The sequence below is a fragment of the Aedes aegypti genome, chromosome 1 (genome assembly GCF_002204515.2).
Source record: "Aedes aegypti strain LVP_AGWG chromosome 1, AaegL5.0 Primary Assembly, whole genome shotgun sequence".
In the NCBI taxonomy this organism is placed as follows: domain Eukaryota; kingdom Metazoa; phylum Arthropoda; class Insecta; order Diptera; family Culicidae; genus Aedes; species Aedes aegypti.
The window spans coordinates 305,064,108-305,088,185 of NC_035107.1; the positions used below are offsets into that span (position 1 = coordinate 305,064,108).

The 24,078-nt window shown below is 42.3% G+C and overlaps 2 protein-coding genes across 14 annotated transcripts in view; one reads left to right on the forward strand and one right to left on the reverse strand.

Annotated features, from left to right (window-relative positions):
• Positions 1–6,906, forward strand: part of LOC5576125 — a 37,350-nt gene extending 30,444 nt beyond the window's left edge. Inside the window, exons 3-4 of the mRNA XM_001662421.2 lie at positions 5,673–5,827; positions 5,895–6,906. Of these exons, the coding sequence (XP_001662471.2) occupies positions 5,673–5,827; positions 5,895–6,784 (1,045 nt within the window). The 3' untranslated portion in view covers positions 6,785–6,906. The remainder of the gene's footprint in view (positions 1–5,672; positions 5,828–5,894) is intronic.
• LOC5576127 (uncharacterized protein CG45076) overlaps positions 6,799–24,078 on the reverse strand; it is a 51,617-nt gene continuing 34,337 nt past the window's right edge. For 3 of the 13 annotated variants that reach the window (XM_021838415.1, XM_021838406.1, XM_021838403.1), the window contains 10 exons: positions 23,109–23,233; positions 22,894–23,039; positions 22,379–22,435; positions 21,796–21,957; positions 12,488–12,885; positions 8,383–8,498; positions 8,174–8,221; positions 8,002–8,073; positions 7,879–7,926; positions 6,799–7,803 (listed from right to left, as the gene is read on the reverse strand). In XM_021838415.1, the coding sequence (XP_021694107.1) occupies positions 7,371–7,803; positions 7,879–7,926; positions 8,002–8,073; positions 8,174–8,221; positions 8,383–8,498; positions 12,488–12,885; positions 21,796–21,957; positions 22,379–22,435; positions 22,894–23,039; positions 23,109–23,233 (1,605 nt within the window). In that variant the 3' untranslated portion in view covers positions 6,799–7,370. The remainder of the gene's footprint in view (positions 7,804–7,878; positions 7,927–8,001; positions 8,074–8,173; positions 8,222–8,382; positions 8,499–12,487; positions 12,886–21,795; positions 21,958–22,378; positions 22,436–22,893; positions 23,040–23,108; positions 23,234–24,078) is intronic. The other 10 variants (XM_021838416.1, XM_021838407.1, XM_021838412.1 and 7 more) reach the window with 7 other exon arrangements.

The window sequence follows — 24,078 nt, forward strand, 5'->3', positions numbered from 1 at the left end:
ATGAGGATGCTACTGATCGTGAGAAGCGTCCTTGGTAGCGTCTGTTGGTTCCCTGTGTAAGTACAGCTCTTTTTGCAATAACGGAGAAGCAACTGCAGGCGGTCAATCATGCCCGTTCTCATGCTCATAGAATTACTTGAAAAAATCCTCAATGAAATATTTCAGATATTTTTGAAAAGGGTACACCTGAGACATTTCCAGGAATTCTCCCGAGAAATTCCAAAGGGACTACCCAGGGTTCCAGCATTGTTTTTTTTCAGGGATTCCTCCACAGAATTCCTTAAGCTCCTTCAGGAATTTGACAAAGAATTGCTCTAGGGAAATTTCACCGCTAAATAATAAAGAGATTTTTTCGAAAACTCCTGCAGGAATCTCAGTAATTCCTCCATAGATTTTTCCTTGACATTTTCCAAAAATTTCTTCTGGGATTTCCTCCAGAGACTCTTTCAGGGGTTCCTCCGAGAATTCTCTGTAATACCAGCTTTCTCTAAGTATTTCAGTATTTCTCTAAGATCATTTCGGCCAGAAATAAGAAATGTTTTCGAGAATTTGTACATGGATTCCAGTATTGTTTCAAGAATTTCTCAAAGATTTCACCAAGAAAGAAGTTCAGATAGTTTCCAGAAGTTCCTCCAGGAATAACTTCGGAGACTCCTCAGAGAATTAACCCTGGAATTTCTGGAGTTTCATCAGTAATTCCGCCAGGGATTTCCTCAGTAAACACTCCACAATTTCTCCAGAAAATTACTTCAATGATTTCTCCAAAGAATGTTCTCCTTCAGAGTTTCTCATTGTATTTTTTCAGGAATTCTTCTAAGGCTTCCTTCAAAAATTTTCCAAGGATTTAATTATTTTATTCTTTAAGGAATTCAACTTAAATCTCTCCATATAACTCTGCTGAAAGTTGTTTGAACCGTGGTCTTTTGCCAAACACACCAGTGACAACTTCAGTAATCCCAGCAATAACCTTAAGAACTCTAACAGAAATTTATCTAGCAATTTCATCATGGATTCTTCCAGAAATTACAACTGGAGTGATTTCAGAAACTCCATCAACAATACCTCCATTATTTCTGCAAGTAATTCCTTAAGGAGTTCTGCCAATAATTTCCCCAGGAATTCCGCCAGTTATTTCTCCAGGCATTTCGCTAAAAATTCCTCGAGAAAATTCGCTAGTAATTACTTCAGGAAACTATCACAGATTTCTCCAGGAATCCCATAAGGTATTTTTTTTCAGGAAGTCACTCAAGGATTCCTACAGCAATTCACATAAGGATTTCACTATCTATTTTTTTTTGTATCTATTATATCAGAGATTCCTCCAGAAGCTCCACCAGATATTCCTGAAGAAATTCCACCAGGCATTCCGCTAAAAATTCCACCAAGGATTCCTCAAGATGTTTTCGAGAAAATTCCAATTATTTACCCCCTTCAAACACCGCTCCAGGATATCTTCTATGATGTTTTTCAGAAATTGATCTTCGGATTTAGAAGGTCTATCTATTCCTTATAGACATTTATTATTCAAGAATTACAAGCAATATTCAATGGATTCTATCAGGATTTTTTTCAAACATTGCTCTATAAATTTCTTCAGAAATTGTAGATTCTTTCAGAAAATGTTCCATATTCCAGAAATCCGTCCAGTTTCCTCCATGAAATCCATCAGGATTCCTTTGAAAGGTTCTTAAACTACGTACTACATACCCGAGCAGATGCATGTTTTATTTTGTATCTTTTTACCATATCACAGTCTCGGCTACAGCCCAATTTCCTACCAGACGTTACACTTAAAATATTCTGCCAGGAATCTTGAAGCTGTAACTACTGAAATTCTTCAGAAATTTCTGATATTCCTTTAAAAGTACCTTCAAAGTTTTCTTCAAGAACTATCTTAGAAATTCCCACATTAATTCCTGTAGGCAATTCTTCGGGAATTCCAAAGTTGTTGCTCAGGAAGTCTTCAAGAAATTTTTATCAGGAATTCCGGAGGTAAATAATGCATAAGGAGCGATCAGAGCAAGAATGCATGGCTGTTTTCTTGTATAACTCCTACAGGAATCCTAAGATGAATCGATGACGAGAGTGTTTGAAGATCCTTTGGCAGAAAGAAGGCATGGAAGAATCTTTAAAAAAAAATCACTAGGAATTCATTGGAAAAATTATTAAACAACACTGGAAAAAAATCCCACGAAAAATACATGGAGACATTACATTTAAGAGAAATTCTTCAAATTGTTACTACTATGATCATTTAGAAGTTTCTTCTTCAATTTCTCTTCAGATCTCTCGAAAAATAAATAATTCAAATATTCATGCTAGAGGTAAATATACATATCCGTTTCCGATCAATCAGCAGGGTAACATTGTTCGAAATGCATTTCATCGTCAAAAAATTACAATCATTGTTTCGAATTAAATAAATTTACTCAAAAACAAAACTCATTTTTGGCAAAAACCTTAGTTCTTAGAAGCTCATGACACAATTGATGATTCATGCCTCACATGAATGCTGCAAATAATTAACGAAAATCATGTTTTACTAAAAATAATATCACTGAAAACGATTCCGTTGTCAATTTGTTTATAAGTATATTCAATTTAGCAAAATCAATGCAATACTACAAAGAATACCCAATTTTCTTAATTTTATTTTAATTTGAAAATAAGGCCGGAACAAATTCAAAATTTTACTTTTGTCACCTCGTCCCTTAAGGTGAAGATGAATCGAAGCCAAACTTCAAATATTCAAGAGCACGGATCTGGAGAACCAAACATCCGTTTAAGCTGAAAACTTAATCGATTGGCCACCACCAGCGAGTGACCAATCGATTAAGTTTTCAGCTTAAACGGATGTTTGGTTCTCCAGATCCGTGCTTTTGAAAATTTGAGGTTTGGCTTCGATTTATCTTCACCTTAAATTAAGAGAAAATCCAGAAGGGAGAAATAAATAAAATGACTTATTTTCAATGATGTTTTATATGACTTTTAGTGTTTTGGCTAGTTTTATTATTCATTCCTCACAATATTGTATTAGGGTTCATTCATTTATTTCATAACGCCGAAAATGGCCATTTTCGACACCCATCCACCCCCTCGTAACTCTTTTTGTATGAACATTCTACAAATTTTGTATGAGTCGTAACATCTTTTGGACACCCACCAACCTCCTTTAGCGTTATGACATTTGTGAATGAGCCCTTAGATATTAGACAACTGGTATTATCAGATAAACACTTATGATTTGTTATGACAAACATGACTAAAGAGATATCAAGAAACATTAATTATTGATTTTTTCATAATGCAACCTTTTGCGCCTGGATATGTTTAGGCAACTTACATGAATCGAGAAACCCTTATTAAAAAATCCTGTATCTAAACTTACAATGGAAATCTTGTCTGAATGGTTCATCTCCATTATTTAAGTGTTCTTCTAATGGCGGGGTTGGTGGTCTGATGGCTACCGCTTCTGCTTCATATGCAGAAGGTCATGGGTTCAATCCCAGGCCCGTCCCTTTTCTCGTACTTTGTAGTTGTATATCTCTCATTTGCTTCTATCTTCCATTCTAAATCTATCACACTCAAACTATTCGTTCATAGCAAACGCTAGAACCAGAGACGGACGAGAAACCGTTTCCCTAACGCTTCCTACTTCCACGCGCACGCCTTTCTTACGCCTGATACATAGGGAGTCTGCTAACCACAAAAGCAAACCTCTCTGCCATGCCTTTCCCCCAATCCATACACTCCCGCATGAACTGGCGTGGATGCAGTGGAATATACGGTCTACGTGGGAGCCAGTTCAATGCATCATCAATTCCTCCCTCTTCCCCTCATTGGTCTGCATTCTGACGTGGCAGGTGCCATTGTTGCCTAAAAATAGAAGATCACCAGCACTTATACACTGAGGATGCCTGTTAGTCCCAAGCAGTCATTCGGTTGGTTCCTTGTGTAAGCGCAGCTGATCTGGCGATACTGGAGTGCATCCACGGGCGGCCAATCAAGCTCAAGCTCAAGCTCAAGCTCAAGCTCATTATTTAAGTGTTCTTCTAATGTTTAAAATCATTTTTTTACGGAAAAAAATTCATAAATTCAAAAATGTTAATAAATCTTCGAGCTGTTTAGTAGAATACCTATAAGTAGATGAAAAAACCGAATTTAGTACTATACCATTTAATTCCACTAAAGTTTGTATCCTTTGACAGGTGAAGTCGACTCTAGTACACGACACTGAAGACGGCCTTACAGTTGAGGTCGAAATACGCGTATCTGTCAAAGGATACAAACTTTAGTGGAATTAAATGGTATAGTACTAAATTCGGTTTTTTCATTTACTTCAAAAATGTGTTTGTCGAAAACAGCACTAACACTGTTCGACAAAAAATTTTTTTGGCTGGATCAGGGACGCGTTTATATGGGTCTTGAAGTGCAAGAAAAGTGTAGAAAGAGGCCGTTTTCAAATGATTTGCAGCACCCTTGGATTATTTTTTGCCAAAGTTTGAAAATTTTGCATTTTTCATCAAAATAAGCGTAAATCAATATTTTTAGCCCTAGATCGTTTCAGGGAAACGTGCACCATTTCAGAAGAATATTGGCATTATTTTGTTATATGAATTTGGAATGTTAACGATCATTAAACAAGCATATGAGGATGTGCACCATATAAATACTACTTATTTTTCTATTCCACACATCTGGTTCATTATATAATAATTATTATAGGTTCAAGAAGACGCTTGATTAGGATTTAATTTTTAAGAGAAAAATCGAAGAATAGACAAATATAGCAAGAATGAGATAATAGCAGAATCTGGTGATTGATTGACTGTTGATGATTATAATCGAAAATCGACGTCATTTTGAAAACCAAGACGATATTCCATTCTGTGAAAATTACTCGAAACTGTATGGAAAACGCTGCCAATCAGCATTCCAGTCTTGTTTAACGTTCTACCATAGTTTACCTGGATTCTGCAATAATTCTTCCCGGATTCTACAAGAATCCTACTCGGATTCTGCAAGAATCCTCTTCTGGGATTCTGCAATAACTCACCTATGAGATTCTCTGAGATTCTGCATGAATCCTCTAAAATTGTGCAAGAATGCTGCCCTTTCTGTGATTTTGTTAGAATCTCTGGGGTTCTGCAAGAATTCGCCTCTAGGGTTTTGTAAGAATCTTTTGAGATTCTGCAAGCATGTTCTTGGATTATTCAAAAAATCATACTTTGGGGTGCTGTACAAATCATCTCTTAGGGTTCTGCAAAGAATCATTCGACATGATTCTGCGATTTTGCTAGAATCCTCTTAGGTTTCTGTAAGTATTATCCTTTGGAAATATTTTTGGAATTCTGCTAGAATCCTTCTAAGATTCTTCAAGAATCCGTCTGGAATTCTTCAAGAATCAATGGCTCTGGGATTTTAAATTTAAAAGGATTCTGAAACAAACAATGTGATTTTGGAAGTATTTTCGCTTGACTCGTCTTGGATTTTGTGAGAACCATTTTTCGTACTCTGCAGGCATCTTCGTGAAAGTAGATTCATTTCTTATAGTTCTTATAGTATCATTAGGAAAAAAATGCATTCTGATTCTTGCAATTTCTCCACTGTGCAATGGATGTCAAATTCTTCGAATTTCAGACAGTAGATTTATGTTTCCCTCTTCCATGCAGACGGCTGCGTCGCGTGAATGCGTCCGCCCAAACCGATCCGGTGCATACGAAGCTCATGAAGGAAGTTTCTACCGATGAACCCAAAGACCTTATTCCGATGGTCGATGAGGAGATTCTTACCGACGGCAATCTGGTGATTCGCGAAATAGGAAATTGTAAGCGTGTGTGTGATCGAAGTAGGCCGTACATTGATCGCTGAAAGTTGTTTCTTGTGTTTCTCAGTTATCCTGACGCATTCGGTAGCGCAGATGACGGAATCGGTTCCAACCTTGGACGCAGCAACACAGACGGCTCTTCCTCGAAGCGGCATTTCTTTCCGGAAGTTTTTGGATTCTGGAGCAGGGGACGGTCCGGCTCCGAAGGTTGTAATAGACGAGGCACCCAGTGAAAAAGGCGTTGAAACGTCGTCCAGTTTGGAAGAATTGATCAAAATGGACGAGAAGATCAAACAGTTCTTCAGGACTTCGGACTTGGAAGAGCTGGAAAACCTGGATGACATGGAATCCAGCCATAGCAACGACAGTATCAAAGAGCAACCTACCCCGGATCTACTGGCCGGTTCGTCCCAGGACGCAGCCCAGCACAAATCGCGATTCCTGGAACCTCCGGCTTTCAACTCCTGGCAGAATTTGGACTTTTCGGACGAAGAGTCGGAACACTACGTTCGCCGGGAACTACCGCGGCGCTCAATCGGTGAGGGCAATCGACCGTGGGCCGAGTTCAAAGACCTGGTGATCGGATCGCGGTTGGCCAACATGCGGCTTTCGCCGATACCACCGCGACGGCCACGTCCTAACAAGAAAACTGTCACATGGAGTGACACCCAGCACCGAGCCGTGTCGGATCTGCTCCACGAGGCTACTGCGCTGGTAGACATGTTCGACCACGTCTCGATGTTGCTTGGGCCGGACATAAAGCTGCATTCGATCCCACCGCAGGAAGACTTCAAGCTGCCGCCGCCCAAGTGGGAACCCCTGCTGACCAAGTCTTGTGATCTGCTGGAGGAGAAGTTGGCGAAAGTTCGGCATCTGACGTTCGAAGATCTGGACAATGATTTGCTGTTGCAGCCAGTCAAGACGCAGCCAATCAACGACTTGGAGGTGACATTGTAAAATCAGAATCAGCCTCGATCTTAAAATTTCTTTATTCAGTTTCTCAAACTTAACAGATCTGTGTAATGCTTGTATGTATGTGTCTCGATGTTTGTAATACAATGAAACAATGACGTAACTTGGATAAAAGCCTTATATTATGTTCGGGTCGGGCGGCGGAAGATACGGGAATCGAGTTAAAAGCGATAGAGAAATGCACTAGAGATGAAGTGTTCAACACCCCGTTGGCTGCGTCCATTGGTCATCCACGAGAGTTTCAGGGATGCCGTACGGTTTGCTGAAGGGCGTTCCATATAGACTCCACGATCTATATCCCGAATGCTGTTCCGTACGGTTGGGCGGGTGGCTGGAAGCACAGCTACTGAGCGTTTCGAGTTCACGGCGTCGGTTGTCTACGAATGTTGCGATGAGTTCATTCCGAATAGGTGTCGAGTTCGTTTCCAATCAGTTTCCGGTGGCTGTAGATAGCCGCCGGTAGTCGTTAGTGTCTTTCAGAATTTTGAATTGCGTTTGCGCGGACGCTTTAAGTAGTATCTTGAACACTTAATGTAGTATCTTAACCTAGGCGTCGACGTCGGTCTTGAGTTTACTCTTCAGCAGCTGGGCTTTCCTCAGTCTTGACCTCTTCTTCGGCGGCGACGGCGGGTTCCTCAGCAGCGGCTTCGGCAGGCGCGGCCTCTTCCTCAGCCGCTGGAGCAGCTTCTGGCTCGGCAGTGGCCTCCGCAGCTGGAGCGGCTTCCTCGAGCTTGGCAGCTTGACGCTTCAGCAGTTCCTCGTCGGACTGGGCAATGGCCTTCAGTTCGGTAATCTCCCGCAGCAGCTCGACGTTGTCCTCTTCGATGGCCTGCTTCTCCAGTTCGTTCAACCTTGAGAGCTCATCTTCGCGGATCTTCTGCGCCTCGTTGATGCGGGTTTCCTCCTCCTCCTTGCGCTTCTTCTCCTCTTCTTGGCGGGCTTCGTCGGCCAGGCGGGCTTCCTCGGCAAGGCGAGCTTCCTCAGCCAGACGTTCCTCCTCCACTCTGTGCAAAATGAGAGAGAGAGACGGCGTCAAGTAAACTGTCAAGTAGACTTGTCCCAGTCGGTAAATCACTTACCGTTTCTTTTCCTCTTCCTCCTTGCGCTTGGTTTCCTCTTCCTCCAATCTGAAGAATTGAAAGACGTATCAATGAAAGTTCGGCTCCCATAATGAGCTCATTCAACGATTTGAAAATACTCACCGCTTCTTCTCCTCTTCCTCCTTTTGCTTGCGCTCCTCTTCTTCCTTACGCTTGCGCTCTTCCTCCTCCAATCTGAAGAGTACAATTCAATGGATTAGAGTCATTCCAATATAGTACACACAATAAATTAATTTAGGGTCATAATTTTGAATTTTGAAGTTGCCAATCGTACCGTTTTCTTTCCTCTTCGGCCTTTCGTTGCTGTTCCTCCTCTTCCAATCTGCGAGTAAATTTTGAAACATGGATTGGTTTAGCCAATTGAATAAAATTTTGCTCTTTTTGGCCGCTTAAAGAAGTGAACCAATAAATTCCCCCTTGAGGGTACAATAACCCCTAGAGGGATCAATTCCCCCGAAACATACGTTAAGCGATGCAACCTACCGTTTTCGCTCCTCTTCTTCCTTGCGCTTGCGTTCCTCTTCCTCTTCCTTACGCTTTTGCTCTTCCTCTTCCTGTTTGCGCTTCTTTTCGGCAGCCTTCTTCTTTTTCTCCTCGGCCTGCGTGGAAAAAGAGACATATTTCAAAAGTCCGTTGAATTCGTAGATTCTGCAAGAATTTCCGTAAGAATTTCAAAAGATTCCAGCAAGAATCCGAGAAGGATTCTGCAAGAATTCGAGAAGGATTCTGCAAGAATCCGAGAAGGATTCTGCAAGAATCCGGGAAGGATTCTGCAAGAATCCGGGAAGGATTCTGCAAGAATCCGGGAAGGATTCTGCAAGAATCCGGGAAGGATTCTGCAAGAATCCGGGAAAGATTCTGCAAGAATCCGGGAAGGATTCTGCAAGAATCCGAGAAGGATTCTGCAAGAATCCGAGAAGGATTCTGCAAGAATCCGAGAAGGATTCTGCAAGAATCCGAGAAGGATTCTGCAAGAATCCGAGAAGGATTCTGCAAGAATCCGAGAAGGATTCTGCAAGAATCCGAGAAGGATTCTGCAAGAATCCGAGAAGGATTCTGCAAGAGTCCGAGAAGGATTCTGCAAGAGTCCGAGAAGGATTCTGCAAGAGTCCGAGAAGGATTCTGCAAGAATCCGAGAAGGATTCTGCAAGAATCCGAAAAGGATTCTGCAAGAATCCGAAAAGGATTCTGCAAGAATCCGAAAAGGATTCTGCAAGAATCCGAAAAGGATTCTGCAAGAATCCGAAAAGGATTCTGCAAGAATCCGAAAAGGATTCTGCAAGAATCCGAAAAGGATTCTGCAAGAATCCGAAAAGGATTCTGCAAGAATCCGAAAAGGATTCTGCAAGAATCCGAAAAGGATTCTGCAAGAATCCGAAAAGGATTCTGCAAGAATCCGAAAAGGATTCTGCAAGAATCCGAGAAGGATTCTGCAAGAATCCGAGAAGGATTCTGCAAGAATCCGAGAAGGATTCTGCAAGAATCCGAGAAGGATTCTGCAAGAGTCCGAGAAGGATTCTGCAAGAATCCGAGAAGGATTCTGCAAGAATCCGAAAAGGATTCTGCAAGAATCCGAAAAGGATTCTGCAAGAATCCGAAAAGGATTCTGCAAGAATCCGAAAAGGATTCTGCAAGAATCCGAAAAGGATTCTGCAAGAATCCGAAAAGGATTCTGCAAGAATCCGAAAAGGATTCTGCAAGAATCCGAAAAGGATTCTGCAAGAATCCGAGAAGGATTCTGCAAGAATCCGAGAAGGATTCTGCAAGAATCCGAGAAGGATTCTGCAAGAATCCGAGAAGGATTCTGCAAGAATCCGAGAAGGATTCTGCAAGAATCCGAGAAGGATTCTGCAAGAATCCGAGAAGGATTCTGCAAGAATCCGAGAAGGATTCTGCAAGAATCCGAGAAGGATTCTGCAAGAATCCGAGAAGGATTCTGCAAGAATCCGAGAAGGGTTCTGCAAGAATCCGAGAAGGATTCTGCAAGAATCCGAGAAGGATTCTGCAAGAATCCGAGAAGGATTCTGCAAGAATCCGAGAAGGATTCTGCAAGAATCCCAGAAGGATTCTGCAAGAATCCCAGAAGGATTCTGCAAGAATCCCAGAAGGATTCTGCAAGAATCCCAGAAGGATTCTGCAAGAATCCCAGAAGGATTCTGCAAGAATCCCAGAAGGATTCTGCAAGAATCCCAGAAGGATTCTGCAAGAATCCCAGAAGGATTCTGCAAGAATCCCAGGAGGATTCTGCAAGAATCCCAGGAGGATTCTGCAAGAATCCCAGGAGGATTCTGCAAGAATCCCAGGAGGATTCTGCAAGAATCCCAGGAGGATTCTGCAAGAATCCCAGGAGGATTCTGCAAGAATCCCAGGAGGATTCTGCAAGAATCCCAGGAGGATTCTGCAAGAATCCCAGGAGGATTCTGCAAGAATCCCAGGAGGATTCTGCAAGAATCCCAGGAGGATTCTGCAAGAATCCCAGGAGGATTCTGCAAGAATCCCAGGAGGATTCTGCAAGAATCCCAGGAGGATTCTGCAAGAATCCAGGAGGATTCTGCAAGAATCCCAGGAGGATTCTGCAAGAATCCCAGGAGGATTCTGCAAGAATCCCAGGAGGATTCTGCAAGAATCCCAGGAGGATTCTGCAAGAATCCCAGGAGGATTCTGCAAGAATCCCAGGAGGATTCTGCAAGAATCCCAGGAGGATTCTGCAAGAATCCCAGGAGGATTCTGCAAGAATCCCGGGAGGATTCTGCAAGAATCCCGGGAGGATTCTGCAAGAATCCCGGGAGGATTCTGCAAGAATCCCGGGAGGATTCTGCAAGAATCCCGGGAGGATTCTGCAAGAATCCCAGAAGGATTCTGCAAGAATCCCAGAAGGATTCTGCAAGAATCCCAGAAGGATTCTGCAAGAATCCCAGAAGGATTCTGCAAGAATCCCAGAAGGATTCTGCAAGAATCCCAGAAGGATTCTGCAAGAATCCCAGAAGGATTCTGCAAGAATCCCAGAAGGATTCTGCAAGAATCCCAGAAGGATTCTGCAAGAATCCCCAGAAGGATTCTGCAAGAATCCCAGAGGATTCTGCAAGATCCAGAAGGATTCTGCAAGAATCCCAGACGGATTCGGCAAGAATCCCAGACGGATTCTGCAAGAATCCCAGAAGGATTCTGCAAGAATCCCAGAAGGATTCTGCAAGAATCCCAGACGGATTCGGCAAGAATCCCAGACGGATTCTGCAAGAATCCCAGAAGGATTCTGCAAGAATCCCAGAAGGATTCTGCAAGAATCCCAGAAAGATTCTGCAAGAGTCCGCAGACGGATTCGGCAAGAATCCCAGACGGATTCGGCAAGAATCCCAGACGGATTCTGCAAGAATCCCAGAAGGATTCTGCAAGAATCCCAGAAGGATTCTGCAAGAATCCCAGAAGGATTCTGCAAGAATCCCAGACGGATTCGGCAAGAATCCCAGACGGATTCTGCAAGAATCCCAGAAGGATTCTGCAAGAATCCCAGAAGGATTCTGCAAGAATCCCAGAAAGATTCTGCAAGAGTCCCAGACGGATTCGGCAAGAATCCCAGACGGATTCTGCAAGAATCCCAGAAGGATTCTGCAAGAATCCCAGAAGGATTCTGCAAGAATCCCAGAAGGATTCTGCAAGAATCCCAGAAGGATTCTGCAAGAATCCCAGAAGGATTCTGCAAGAATCCCAGAAGGATTCTGCAAGAATCCCAGAAGGATTCTGCAAGAATCCCAGAAGGATTCTGCAAGAATCCCAGACGGATTCTGCAAGAATCCCAGACGGATTCTGCAAGAATCCCAGACGGATTCTGCAAGAATCCCAGAAGGATTCTGCAAGAATCCCAGAAGGATTCTGCAAGAATCCCAGAAGGATTCGGCAAGAATCCCAGACGGATTCGGCAAGAATCCCAGACGGATTCGGCAAGAATCCCAGACGGATTCGGCAAGAATCCCAGACGGATTCGGCAAGAATCCCAGACGGATTCTGCAAGAATCCCAGAAGGATTCTGCAAGAATCCCAGAAGGATTCTGCAAGAATCCCAGATGGATTCTGCAAGAATCCCAGAAGGATTCTGCAAGAATCCCAGAAGGATTCTGCAAGAATCCCAGAAGGATTCTGCAAGAATCCCAGAAGGATTCTGCAAGAATCCCAGAAGGATTCTGCAAGAGTCCCAGAAGGATTCTGCAAGAGTCCCAGAAGGATTCTGCAAGAGTCCCACAAGGATTCTGCAAGAATCCCAGAAGGATTCTGCAAGAATCCCAGACGGATTCTGCAAGAATCCCAGAAGGATTCCCGATGGATTCTGCAAGAATCCCCGATGGATTCTGCAAGAATCCTCGATGGATTCTGCAAGAATCCCCGATGGATTCTGCAACAATTCCCGATGGATTCTGCAAGAATCCCCGAAGGATTTTGCAAGAATCCTCGAAAGATTCTGCAAGAATCCCCGAAGTATTCTACAAGAATGCCCGATGGATTCTGTAACATTTCCCAATGGATTCTGCAAGAATCTTCTTGAGATTTGCCTTATCCTTACGAGTTTCTTCAAACCACCCGCCGCCAAACATACCTTCTTGGCCTCTTCAGCCAGCCGCGCCTCCTCGGCTAGCCGGGCTTCCTCAGCGATGCGTGCCTCCTCGGCTAGCCGCTCCTCCTCCGCTCGCTTCCGTTCGGCTTCTTCGGCCGCAAGGCGAGCTTTCTCCGCCACCAGCTTAGCTTCCTCCTCCTGACGGGACTTGTCCTCCTGGCGCTTGCGCTCGCGCTCCAACGATTCCTCCTCCTTCTTCTTGGTTTCGTCCAGCAGCTTGCGGCGCTCCTGCTCCAGGTTGACCGGCTCGTACCGGATCTTGTTCAGCTCGCTGACCCGGTCGATCTTGTCCTGCTTGTCCTTCAGCTTGTCGTCCGTGGGGTCGTCGTACAGCTTCGGGTTGTTGAACTTGCGCGTCGGCCGGGCTGGATTTAATCTCACTGGAAGGCGTGATACAGGGAGATCGCGCACGAGAGAGCGATAACGAATACACAGAGAGAGAGAAGGAGAACGATGCCAGGTTAGGTGAGTGTGTGTGTGGATGAGAAAATGGAAGAATAGCATGATGATGGTTGATTGCAGCATCGGTGCGAGTGAGAAGGATGACAGCGAAAGAGGAAAGTAGGAGAATGAGTTTGCGTTATGGAATCGAGAGAGAGAAAGTGATGCTTGTACGTGCGGGGTAATGGCGCGAAAGAGAAGGAAAGGACACAGAAGAAGAATCAAACGAATATCCGTCGTGGAGCGTGGTTAGAGCGCGCTCTAGAGGGCATGATTAGTAGGCCGGGGTGGTGCGATATTTTCCGGTTGCCAAGGAAATGACCCAAAGGAGCATTGATTGTCCAGGTGTCGGTTGTGTTCTCTGTCAGAAACGTGTGCACGCAACCCCGCAAAGTACGCAGCCAATTCGTTCGAAACAACAAATAGACGTCACATTGCGTTTGGAATTTGGCCCTCTGTCGTCGTGTTCGGACTGGCGTTAGTTGGAACAAAAATCGCAAAGTAAAAAAAAAAATCAAAAACGATACGCGGTTTACGGTGTGAGTGGAGAGTGATGTGTGATGGGGAATGCACTGAATGGTTAGGGTAAGCGATTACGACTTTGTAGGGTGAATGGGCCACATGTTAGACAAGCGCGAAGATGACAATAAGGAAGTTTACTTACGTTTAATAGTGGTTAAACAAGTAGTTGGTTTTGCGGAGTCGCATTCATCGCTCGGTTTTTGAGGGGTTACTCAGGCGAATTCGGGAAGATTTGATTTTTTGTTGTCAGATTGTATTGAAGATTTTTTTTTATTTAAATTGAGTGAAGAAAGTTTGAAAAATTATACGATTTGAAGAAATATACACAGCGTGGCACTTATTTTTAGCACCTCATGGCTTGCTATGGTTTTGCTATTTGCTTTGTACACCTACAGCTAGAAGAGAAGTACCAGAAGGGGGCTCGCATGCTACAAATCACAGATTTTCTACACACAACGGGACTACAGGAGGCGGTGGTTACTGAAGAAAGAAATGTCGAATTAAATAGAGAGAGCTTCTACGTTTGCGTTTATTGTTGATCATTTTCTTTTTACCGAAAGTTTCGCTTAACTTATTTACATTGGTTACCACATTTTGTTGAACGTCGTTTTTCAGGCTTCCTCAACGGTTTTCTTTGTAAATATAATGTTTCGATTCAGTTCGCTTAGAAAATATTTATTTGTTATCACCATGGAAACGTAGAAGGTTATGTTTTTATCTCTTCTGTTTGTTTTTCCCCTGTAAATAGACTCTGTATTCTCGTACTTTTAATTGTAAATAGAAACTCTGTTCATAGTAGGCGGGTGTGTCTGTACAAGTTGAGCTAAGGCTTATCATTAAAATGTCAATCTCTAGTGTAAACGGGATAATCTGCCGGCATAATCTACGCGTCGAACCAACCAAACGGAATTTATCATCGGCATCCGCCATTTTCCAATCTATTCAAGAGCTTTTACTTAAATGGTTGTGCTTGTTTTTCTTCTTTTCGTTGGTGTAAAAGAAAAATGCATACTTGGATTAGATTTCAGGCTTCCGTGAGGGGACGTAAGTTAGAGCATCAAAACGAGATTAACTAAAATAAAATGGAATTCACAGTTTGCGTCACCCGTGCGCAAGTACGCAGCTAATTTTTTGACAGCAACCGAATCATAAAAACATAACCCGAAAATAAAAAGGAAAATCATAGCAAACAGCTGTGCAAATCATACGGAATTTGAATCGAAATTTTATATTACCAATCTGAATTTATCCCTGCGCGTTTGTGTTACTTTGATTCAAGAAAAAAACGGAACGAAAAAAAACGTAGCAGGCGGCTGCAATTGTTGCTGAAAAAGGGCAGTTTTTGTTTGGTTTACTAAGATTTGAAGGGGGTTTCAGTTCAGTTAGGCGTCCAAGTTAATGTCGCTGCTATAGATGCCCTTTTTGTCCCCGAGTTTCGATTTGCGAACAACGTTAGTTTCTGTTTCAGTTTCAGTTTCAGTGCGAACTGCAATTAGAACAACGGTTAGAATTAGAGGTATTAGCGGAAAAGAGAAACGGAGCGGAAGGTTTTTTTTTGTGTGACAGACAGTCAGACAGGATAGATTGACAGTGTAACAGAGTAGACATTGAGAACATAGTAGCCACTGACACAGCGAAAGAGAGAATTTTAATCTCCCAATGTTGGAAAATGGTTTCTGTTGGTGATGTGCTTGGTTTGATGAATCGACTTATGGCGTGATCACGTGTGACTGAACAGTGTGACGATTCTTGAGGATGGAACGACGACGATCAGCGAAACAACGAGAATGGCAACACTTTCGAGCTCTGAATGGGAACGAAGGACGCAGCCATGTGGAAATGTCAAACGATGTGCTTTGCTCGATGAGTACTTGATTTCGATTCGATTTCGGCTCAATTTCTATTCGATCGAATTTCGATTCGATTTCGAATTGATTTCGATTCAATTTCGATTCGATTTCGATTCGATTTCGATTCGATTTCGATTCGATTTCGATTTCGATTCGATTTCGATTCGATTTCGATTCGATTTCGATTCGATTTCGATTCGATTTCGATTCGATTTCGATTCGATTCGATTCGATTCGATTTCGATTCGATTTCGATTCGATTCGATTCGATTCGATTTCGATTCGATTTCGATTCGATTCGATCGATTCGATTTCGATTCGATTTCGATTCGATTTCGATTCGATTTCGATTCGATTTCGATTCGATTTCGATTCGATTTCGATTCGATTTCGATTCGATTTCGATTCGATTTCGATTCGATTCGATTCGATTTCGATTCGATTTCGATTCGATTTCGATTCGATTTCGATTCGATTTCGATTCGATTTCGATTCGATTTTCGATTCGATTTCGATTCGATTTCGATTCGATTTCGATTCGATTCGATTCGATTTCGATTCGATTTCGATTCGATTTCGATTCGATTTCGATTCGATTTCGATTCGATTTCGATTCGATTTCGATTCGATTTCGATTCGATTCGATTCGATTTCGATTCGATTTCGATTCGATTCGATTCGAATTTGATCGATTCGTTCGATTCGATTTCGATTCGATTTCGATTCGATTTCGATTCGATTCGATTCGATTCGATTCGATTTCGATTCGATTTCGATTCGATTCGATTCGATTCGATTCGATTTCGATTCGATTTCGATTCGATTCGATTTCGATTCGATTTCGATTCGATTTCGATTCGATTTCGATTCGATTTCGATTCGATTTCGATTCGATTTCGATTCGATTTCGATTCGATTTCGATTCGATTTCGATTCGATTTCGATTCGATTTCCGATTCGATTTCCGATTTCGTTTCGATTCGATTTCGATATCGATTTCGATTGATTTCGATTTCGATTTCGATTCGATTTCGATTCGATTTCGAATTCGATTTCGATTCGATTTCGATTCGATTTCGATTCGATTTCGATTCGATTTCGATTCGAATTTCGATTCGATTTCGATTCGATTTCGATTCGTTTCGATTTCGATTCGCATTCGATTTCGATTCAGATTTCGATTCGATTTCGTTCGATTTCGATCGATTCGATTTCGATTCGATTCGAGTTTCGATTTCGAATTCGATTTCGATTCGATTTTCGATTCCGATTTTCGATTCGATTCGATTTTCGATTCGATTTCGATTCGATTTCGATTCGATTTCGATTCGATTTCGATTCGATTTCGATTCGATTTCGATTCGATTTCGATTCGATTTCGATTCGATTTCGATTCGATTTCGATTCGATTTCGATTCGATTTCGATTCGATTCGATTCGATTTCGATTCGATTTCGATTCGATTTCGATCGATTTCGATTCGATTTCGATTCGATTTCGATTCGTCATTCGATTTCGATTCGATTTCGATTCGATTTCGATTCGATTTCGATTCGATTGTTCGATTTCGATTCGATTTCGATTCGATTTCGATTCGATTTCGATTCGATTTCGATTCGATTTCGATTCGATTTCGATTCGATTTCGATTCGATTTCGATTCGATTTCGATTCGATTTCGATTTCGATTCGATTTCGATTTCGATTCGATTTCGATTCGATTTCGATTTCGATTGATTTCGATTCGATTCGATTCGATTTCAATTTCGATTTCGATTCGATTCGATTCGATTTCGATTCGATTTCGATTCGATTTCGATTCGATTTCGATTCGATTTCGATTCGATTTCGATTCGATTTCGATTCGATTTCGATTCGATTCGATTTCGATTCGATTTCGATTCGATTTCGATTCGATTTCGATTCGATTTCGATTCGATTTCGATTCGATTTCGATTCGATTTCGATTCGATTTCGATTCGATTTCGATTCGATTTCGATTCGATTTCGATTCGATTTCGATTCGATTTCGATTCGATTTCGATTCGATTTCGATTCGATTTCGATTCGATTTCGATTCGATTTCGATTCGATTCGATTTCGATTCGATTTCGATTTGATTTCGATTCGATTTCGATTCGATTCGATTTCGATTCGATTTCGATTCGATGTCGATTCGATTTCAATTCGATTTCGATTCGATTTCGATTCGATTTCGATTCAATTCCGATTCGATTTCGATTCGATTTCGATTCGATTCGATTCGATTCGATTCGTTTCGATTCGATTTCGATTCGATTCGATTCGATTGATTTCGATTTGATTTCGATTCGATTTCGATTCGATTTCGATTCGATTTCGATTCGATTTCGATTCGATTTCGATTCGATTTCGATTCGATTTCGATTCGATTTCGATTCGATTTCGATTCGATTTCGATTCGATTTCGATTCGATTTCGATTCGATTTCGATTCGATTTCGATTCGATTTCGATTCGATTTCGATTCGATTTCGATTCGATTTCGATTCGATTTCGATTCGATTTCGATTCGATTTCGATTCGATTTCGATTCGATTTCGATTCGATTTCGATTCGATTTCGATTCGATTTCGATTCGATTTCGATTCGATTTCGATTCGATTTCGATTCGATTTCGATTCGATTTCGATTCGATTTCGATTCGATTTCGATTCGATTTCGATTCGATTTCGATTCGATTTCGATTCGATTTCGATTCGATTTCGATTCGATTTCGATTCGATTTCGATTCGATTTCGATTCGATTTTGATTCGATTTCGATTCGATTTCGATTCGATTTCAATTCGATTTCGATTCGATTTCGATTCGATTTCGATTCGATTTGATTTCGCTTCGATTTCGATTTGATTTCGGTTTGATTTCGATTCGATTTCGATTTGATTTCGATTTGATTTCGATTCGATTTCGATTCGATTTTGATTCGATTTCGATTCGATTTCGATTCGATTTCGATTCGATTTCGATTGGATTTCGATTGGATTTCGATTCGGTTTCGATTCGATTTCGATTCGATTTTCGATTCGATTTTGATTCGATTTTGATTCGATTTCGATTCGATTTCGATTCGATTTCGATTCGATTTCGATTCGATTTCGATTCGATTTCGATTCGATTTCGATTCGATTTCGATTCGATTTCGATTCGATTTCGATTCGATTTCGATTCGATTTCGATTCGATTTCGATTCGATTTCGATTCGATTTCGATTCGATTTCGATTCGATTTCGATTCGATTTCGATTCGATTTCGATTCGATTTCGATTCGATTTCGATTCGATTTCGATTCGATTTCGATTCGATTTCGATTCGATTTCGATTCGATTTCGATTGGATTTCGATTGGATTTCGATTCGGTTTCGATTCGATTTCGATTCGATTTTGATTCGATTTCGATTCGATTTCGATTCGATTGCGATTCGATTGCGATTCGATTGCGATTCGATTCGATTTCGATTCGATTTCAATTCGATTTCGATTCGATTTCGATTCGATTTCGATTCGATTTCGATTCGATTTCGATTCGATTTCGATTCGATTTCGATTCGATTTCGATTCGATTTCGATTGGATTTCGATTCGGTTTCGATTCGATTTCGATTCGATTTCGATTCGATTTTGATTCGATTTTGATTCGATTTCGATTCGATTTCGATTCGATTTCGATTCGATTTCGATTCGATTTCGATTCGATTTCGATTCGATTTCGATTCGATTTCGATTCGATTTCGATTCGATTTCGATTCGATTTCGATTCGATTTCGATTTCGATTCGATTTCGATTCGATTTCGATTCGATTTCGATTCGATTTCGATTCGATTTCGATTCGATTTCGATTCGATTTCGATTCGATTTCGATTCGATTTCGATTCGATTTCGATTCGATTTCGATTCGATTTCGATTCGATTTCGATTCGATTTCGATTAGATTTTGATTCGATTTCGATTCGATTTAGATTTGATTTCGAACTACAAACACTCAACGAAAAGAATCAATGACAATTGAATGAACGGCCTACTGAGCAATAGATTAGAACGACGTACGCAGCCACATTCGAACGTGGGACAAATGTCAAAATATCGGACCGTAATTTGTTAGCACGAGTGACCATTGGAAGTTAGCGACCGGAACAAGAAGATAATTACCGAGTGGACTTAGGTAAGACGAGTTATGGACCAATCTCTAGGGTTTGTAGCTCTTGTAGTTTTGCCAGACGAATTTGCCGTCGTGCATGCTGCGCTGGTTCGGGTTGCACATGTTGTGGTAGGTTCGGGTGTGCTTCGCGTAGAGACTCTGCCGGAAGAGGTTATTTTTTATTTTTACTGAGGGGGAGAAGATCGGAAAAAGGAAACAGAGCGAAAAGTTATCAGTCAAAGAGAGGTAACGGAAGTGATCTGACACGCAAATTTTGTTCCAAAGGGTGCACGGCATTCCAGATAGAGGGGTTCGGTGTGAGTAACGTAAGGACGCAGCCAATTCGAGTAATGGTTCTCTTGAGATGAGAGAGTTTCTTTGTCAGGGTGTGTGTGAGTGGATTCCAGATAAAGGGGTTCGGTGTGAGTAACTTGAGGACGCAGCCAATTCGAGTAGTGTGAGTAGTGAGCGTAAGTGGCTTTACTTGTGTTTGCTCTGATTCCATTTCTCGTACAACATCAGCGAGAGCTTTGCGTTTCTTATGAGCCGCGAGAGAAGAAGTTTTCTGCGGTAGCCTGCTATGACTGGGTTCGGGAGGAAAAACAACGGAGAAGAAAAGTGTCAGTCAGCGTTGGTTGCGTCTGGAATGGCTGCGTGTGGATGTGTGGGAACAGAACAGAAGGGAGAGGCTGCGTGTCGGGTGTCATTACTTGTAGTCTTCCAAAGCTTCTTTGGCGTCCCTAATCATTGCTCTTTGCATTCTCAGTTGTCGTTTTCGCTGGATTCCGGCGTAGACTGTGCGGCGCAGATTTCGTGGGGCATAATCGCAGTAGAACAAAGGAAACGGGTTTTTAGAATTGAAAGACATTGTGGAAGTACGACAGGGAGGTATAGGTCAGAATTTCAGACATGTTTGAAAGTGTGTGCTTGTGTGTATGTGTATCGTTCGAAACTGATTTTCAATTTTGAACTTCTAGTAGCACTTGCGGACATAGCAAAACTCAAGCGAAACGTTGTTAGTCACATTGTACCTTAACGTTCGGTTTGGCCGTCGCAGAGAAAGGAACGATTGATTTACCCGATGGTAGCCGAACTGTGTGATGTCTTGTGACGTTCAGAACTAGTTTTCTCTCTTTCTACTAAAGGGGGGATGAGGGAGTTTGTGGGCGGGGTTCGTGTCCGAATTTACTCGTGGACAAACTCCCTGAATTCGTCCGGCACCTTGTAAGCGTGCTTTAGGTAATATTTTTCGAGATATTTTCTGATTTTGGTATCCACTGGTCACGCGGATTGCAACATAGAAAGGGAAAAAACGCTATGAGTATTTTCGATATTTTATACGACGTTTAAGACGTTTCGTTTTCGACATGACAGGTTCGGTTTGCTTTTTTTTTTCAAGAAAATGATCAAATCTCTACACAGCTAAAGGCGTGACGTGATGTGAAGTTCGTGTCAAAAATTTACAAAAAATGGATGTCGATGGTTCCGTTGCCGTACTTTCGGTTCGTATTTACACGCGGTACGTATAGAACGATGTGACGGGATAGGCGAAGAACTTTACTAGGACTGTAGGTGGCTTATAGTAGTAAAAATGGCGATCTGACAGGATGAGAAAAACGATATAGAACGAAACAAAAAAAAACGGGGTAAAATTTCTGTACATTTTCAGGCGCTACGGATCTATCCAAGCAGAAGTAGGCTGCGCACGCAGCCACTTCGAGCAGGTCAAACCGCGGGGAGTTTACAAACCAAATGCACGCAGAGGGAAAACTGACAGCTGGGTGGAAGAAATGTATAATCACAGTTGGCTTTGATGATGGCGTGTTCGAGCGCTGGAATGATGCGGTCATGCGCGAGGTGCGAAACAAGAGAAACGTGACAGCCCAGTAAAGCAGCAGTGCAACACCAATACATGTATACCACTAGAAGTCATTTGAAAATCATCGTAGCTTGCTTGATTTGTGTTTTTGTTTGTTATGTCAGTGGCAGTGTTGCTGGTTAGGGAAAGGGGACCGCGTGGGTTGCCAATTTCGAGGAAAAGGGATGATTTGTGTGAACTTATGAACGCGGATAGTGATTGACATTTTGATGGTGGTGTATTCGAGGGTGTGTTTCGTGTTTCCAATTCTAGCGATTTTCATTAGAACATGGCGAGATCTCATTCCTGACATTCAACCGCCGCCGGTGGCGACGTTTGTTCTGGGCGTGCTTGTGGTTGCGATTGTATTGGTTCTGTCTGCTGTTGATGGGTGGCTTTCTGGTTTTCCAGTTTGTTCAATCTACGCTGGTACCGTTCTTGCTTACCTTCCTCGACGTCGGACTTGGCCTGGCTGCGGTTCGCCTTATAGTGCGACATGACATTGACTTCTCTGCCGACCCGGGCAGTGTCATAGTTATAGATTCGCGGCTTGGTCTTCGGGTACGCCTGGGATCCTATAATGCGCGTACTGGCCAAGTGATTTTTGCCTTTATTTTTGACGGGAGCGAAGAAAAATCCGAATAGGTTTGTTTTAAAATCAAAATTCACTCTTCAATAATTCACAGTATTTTGGGGGGAAAAAATATCTAGTTGCTTTTAGTTTTTTGCTTCGGGTTAATCACAGTTTTTTTTGGTAGAGAATGATCAATGACCTCAATAGAACAAGAAAAAGGAGCTGCTTTTCATTAGCCTACATACGAATTAGCTCTCGTGGTGTGGATTCCACCACAGACAATGGGATAACAATACCTTTTTTGACAGATAACACAAAATCCAAAATGGCGGCGGCGGTGGGCGACATATGGTGGAAACAAACTTTCGCGCAGCACGCTTGGATGGGTCACATCCAGCGGTTGCTTTCTCGAAATGACAACAGGTTTCACGAAGGTACAAAATGTCAATACTAACCATCTTCATCGACGTAATAGGTGTAACGCCAGAGGATATCGTCCAACAGGACGTATTCTGTTTTTGTTTTGGGTTTGGGAGCGATATGTGGCGGGCATCGGCCACCGGAGGGCATTGCGGTGCAATCGAGGAGCAGTAAGCCGATGAAGTTTTATGCGCAAAATTAGAAGTGGTTACAGTGGTTCAATGGACGTCGGATGTGTTGCAATAGCGCAGCAATATAAGCGTAAAGAAAAAAACGAGAGAAAAACAACTGTCAAAAAACACGCGGACGGTGGTTTTCATCACAAATGGAACAGTAGGAATCGCGCAACATAGTAGGCTGGGTGATTTCGGTCAACCTGGACTCAAGCGGGATGGCAAGATCTCTATTAAAGTCGGGATGCGGCAAACTACTGAAACCTCAAGTATAGTATAGGAAGTAAAGGGCAATAGCGATAGAAATAGGGAGATTTCCGTTGGATTTGCTTCCTATTTTGCAGGTGGACAAAGCGCACTGTGCGGATGACACTTACCGACGTAGCGCGAGGCGGGCGAATGGTATCTGGCCATGGCTTCGATGTCCCTGGCTACACTGCGCAGCGGGTCGGTGATGGTGTTCTTGACGTACGTCTCGCTGTTCTTATGGTGGCTGAACGGATCGTAGACCCACCGTTTGGGGCTTAAAAAAAAGTTTGGGAAACACTGCATCAATTGATCTGTGAGGTAAATTTCTGGGGACGGAGCCTACTTTGGTTCGGCGACTGGAGTTGCTGTCTGGAGCGAGGGGCCCATCAGGCGTGGCACGGGGTCGTTCAACTGACGCAGTAGCAGGGCACTCGAGTTGCGGATTTCACGCTTTTCATCCTCGAATTCCTGTACGTGGACCATTGGATGCGGTTTAGCAATCGTTTTGAGAAACAATTATTCAGCATTCAGTGTTCGGAGGTTTTGTCGACGAATCTGAGCGCTTTCTACATTTGTGGCTGCGTGCCGTGAACCACACATCTCAGTAGGCAGCGTTCGATTCGTTGACAGGTGGTCTCATGTCAACAACAAGCTTACGTTAGGAAAGTGTATACAGTGTTAGCGGCGCAATAATTTTGATTCGAGGTGATTATGAATTCTTGTATTCTGCATGGATTTTGATACGAATGTAATTCGATTTCGATTTGATTTGATTCAGCTTTGATTCATTGGCTCATTTTTGACTCGGTTCCCTCTTGACAGACATTTTTGCTATTCATCAAACCAATTCATTCATTTCATTATCGACTCTCATTTGAGGCACTCATGAATCTTTTATTCCTATTAACTCACTCTGGATTCCCTTTGGCACCACTCTCGAATCATTTTTGACTCCCTATTGATTCGCTATTGACTCATTATCGATTGACTCAGAGAAGATTTATTCAAATGTGAGTCAGGAGCGAATCGAGAGTGAATGATAATTTTGCAAGTGAACCAAGAGTGATTGGGGAACGAGTCAAGAGAAACTAAAAAAGCAGGTTGAGGGTGATGCCTTGCTCAGACTACGGAGTTGTATCATGATACAAGCAACGTGATATTACGGTTTACTTCTCCCTCTTCTTATCAAATATCATTGTTTTGCTAATATCCTCCAGCACCTGCCGGATCCTTCTAGCTTCGGGATCGTCTTTGGAAATTTCTCCTGGAATTTCCCGAGAGTTTACTCTGGAAATCCTCCGGAAGCACCCTAA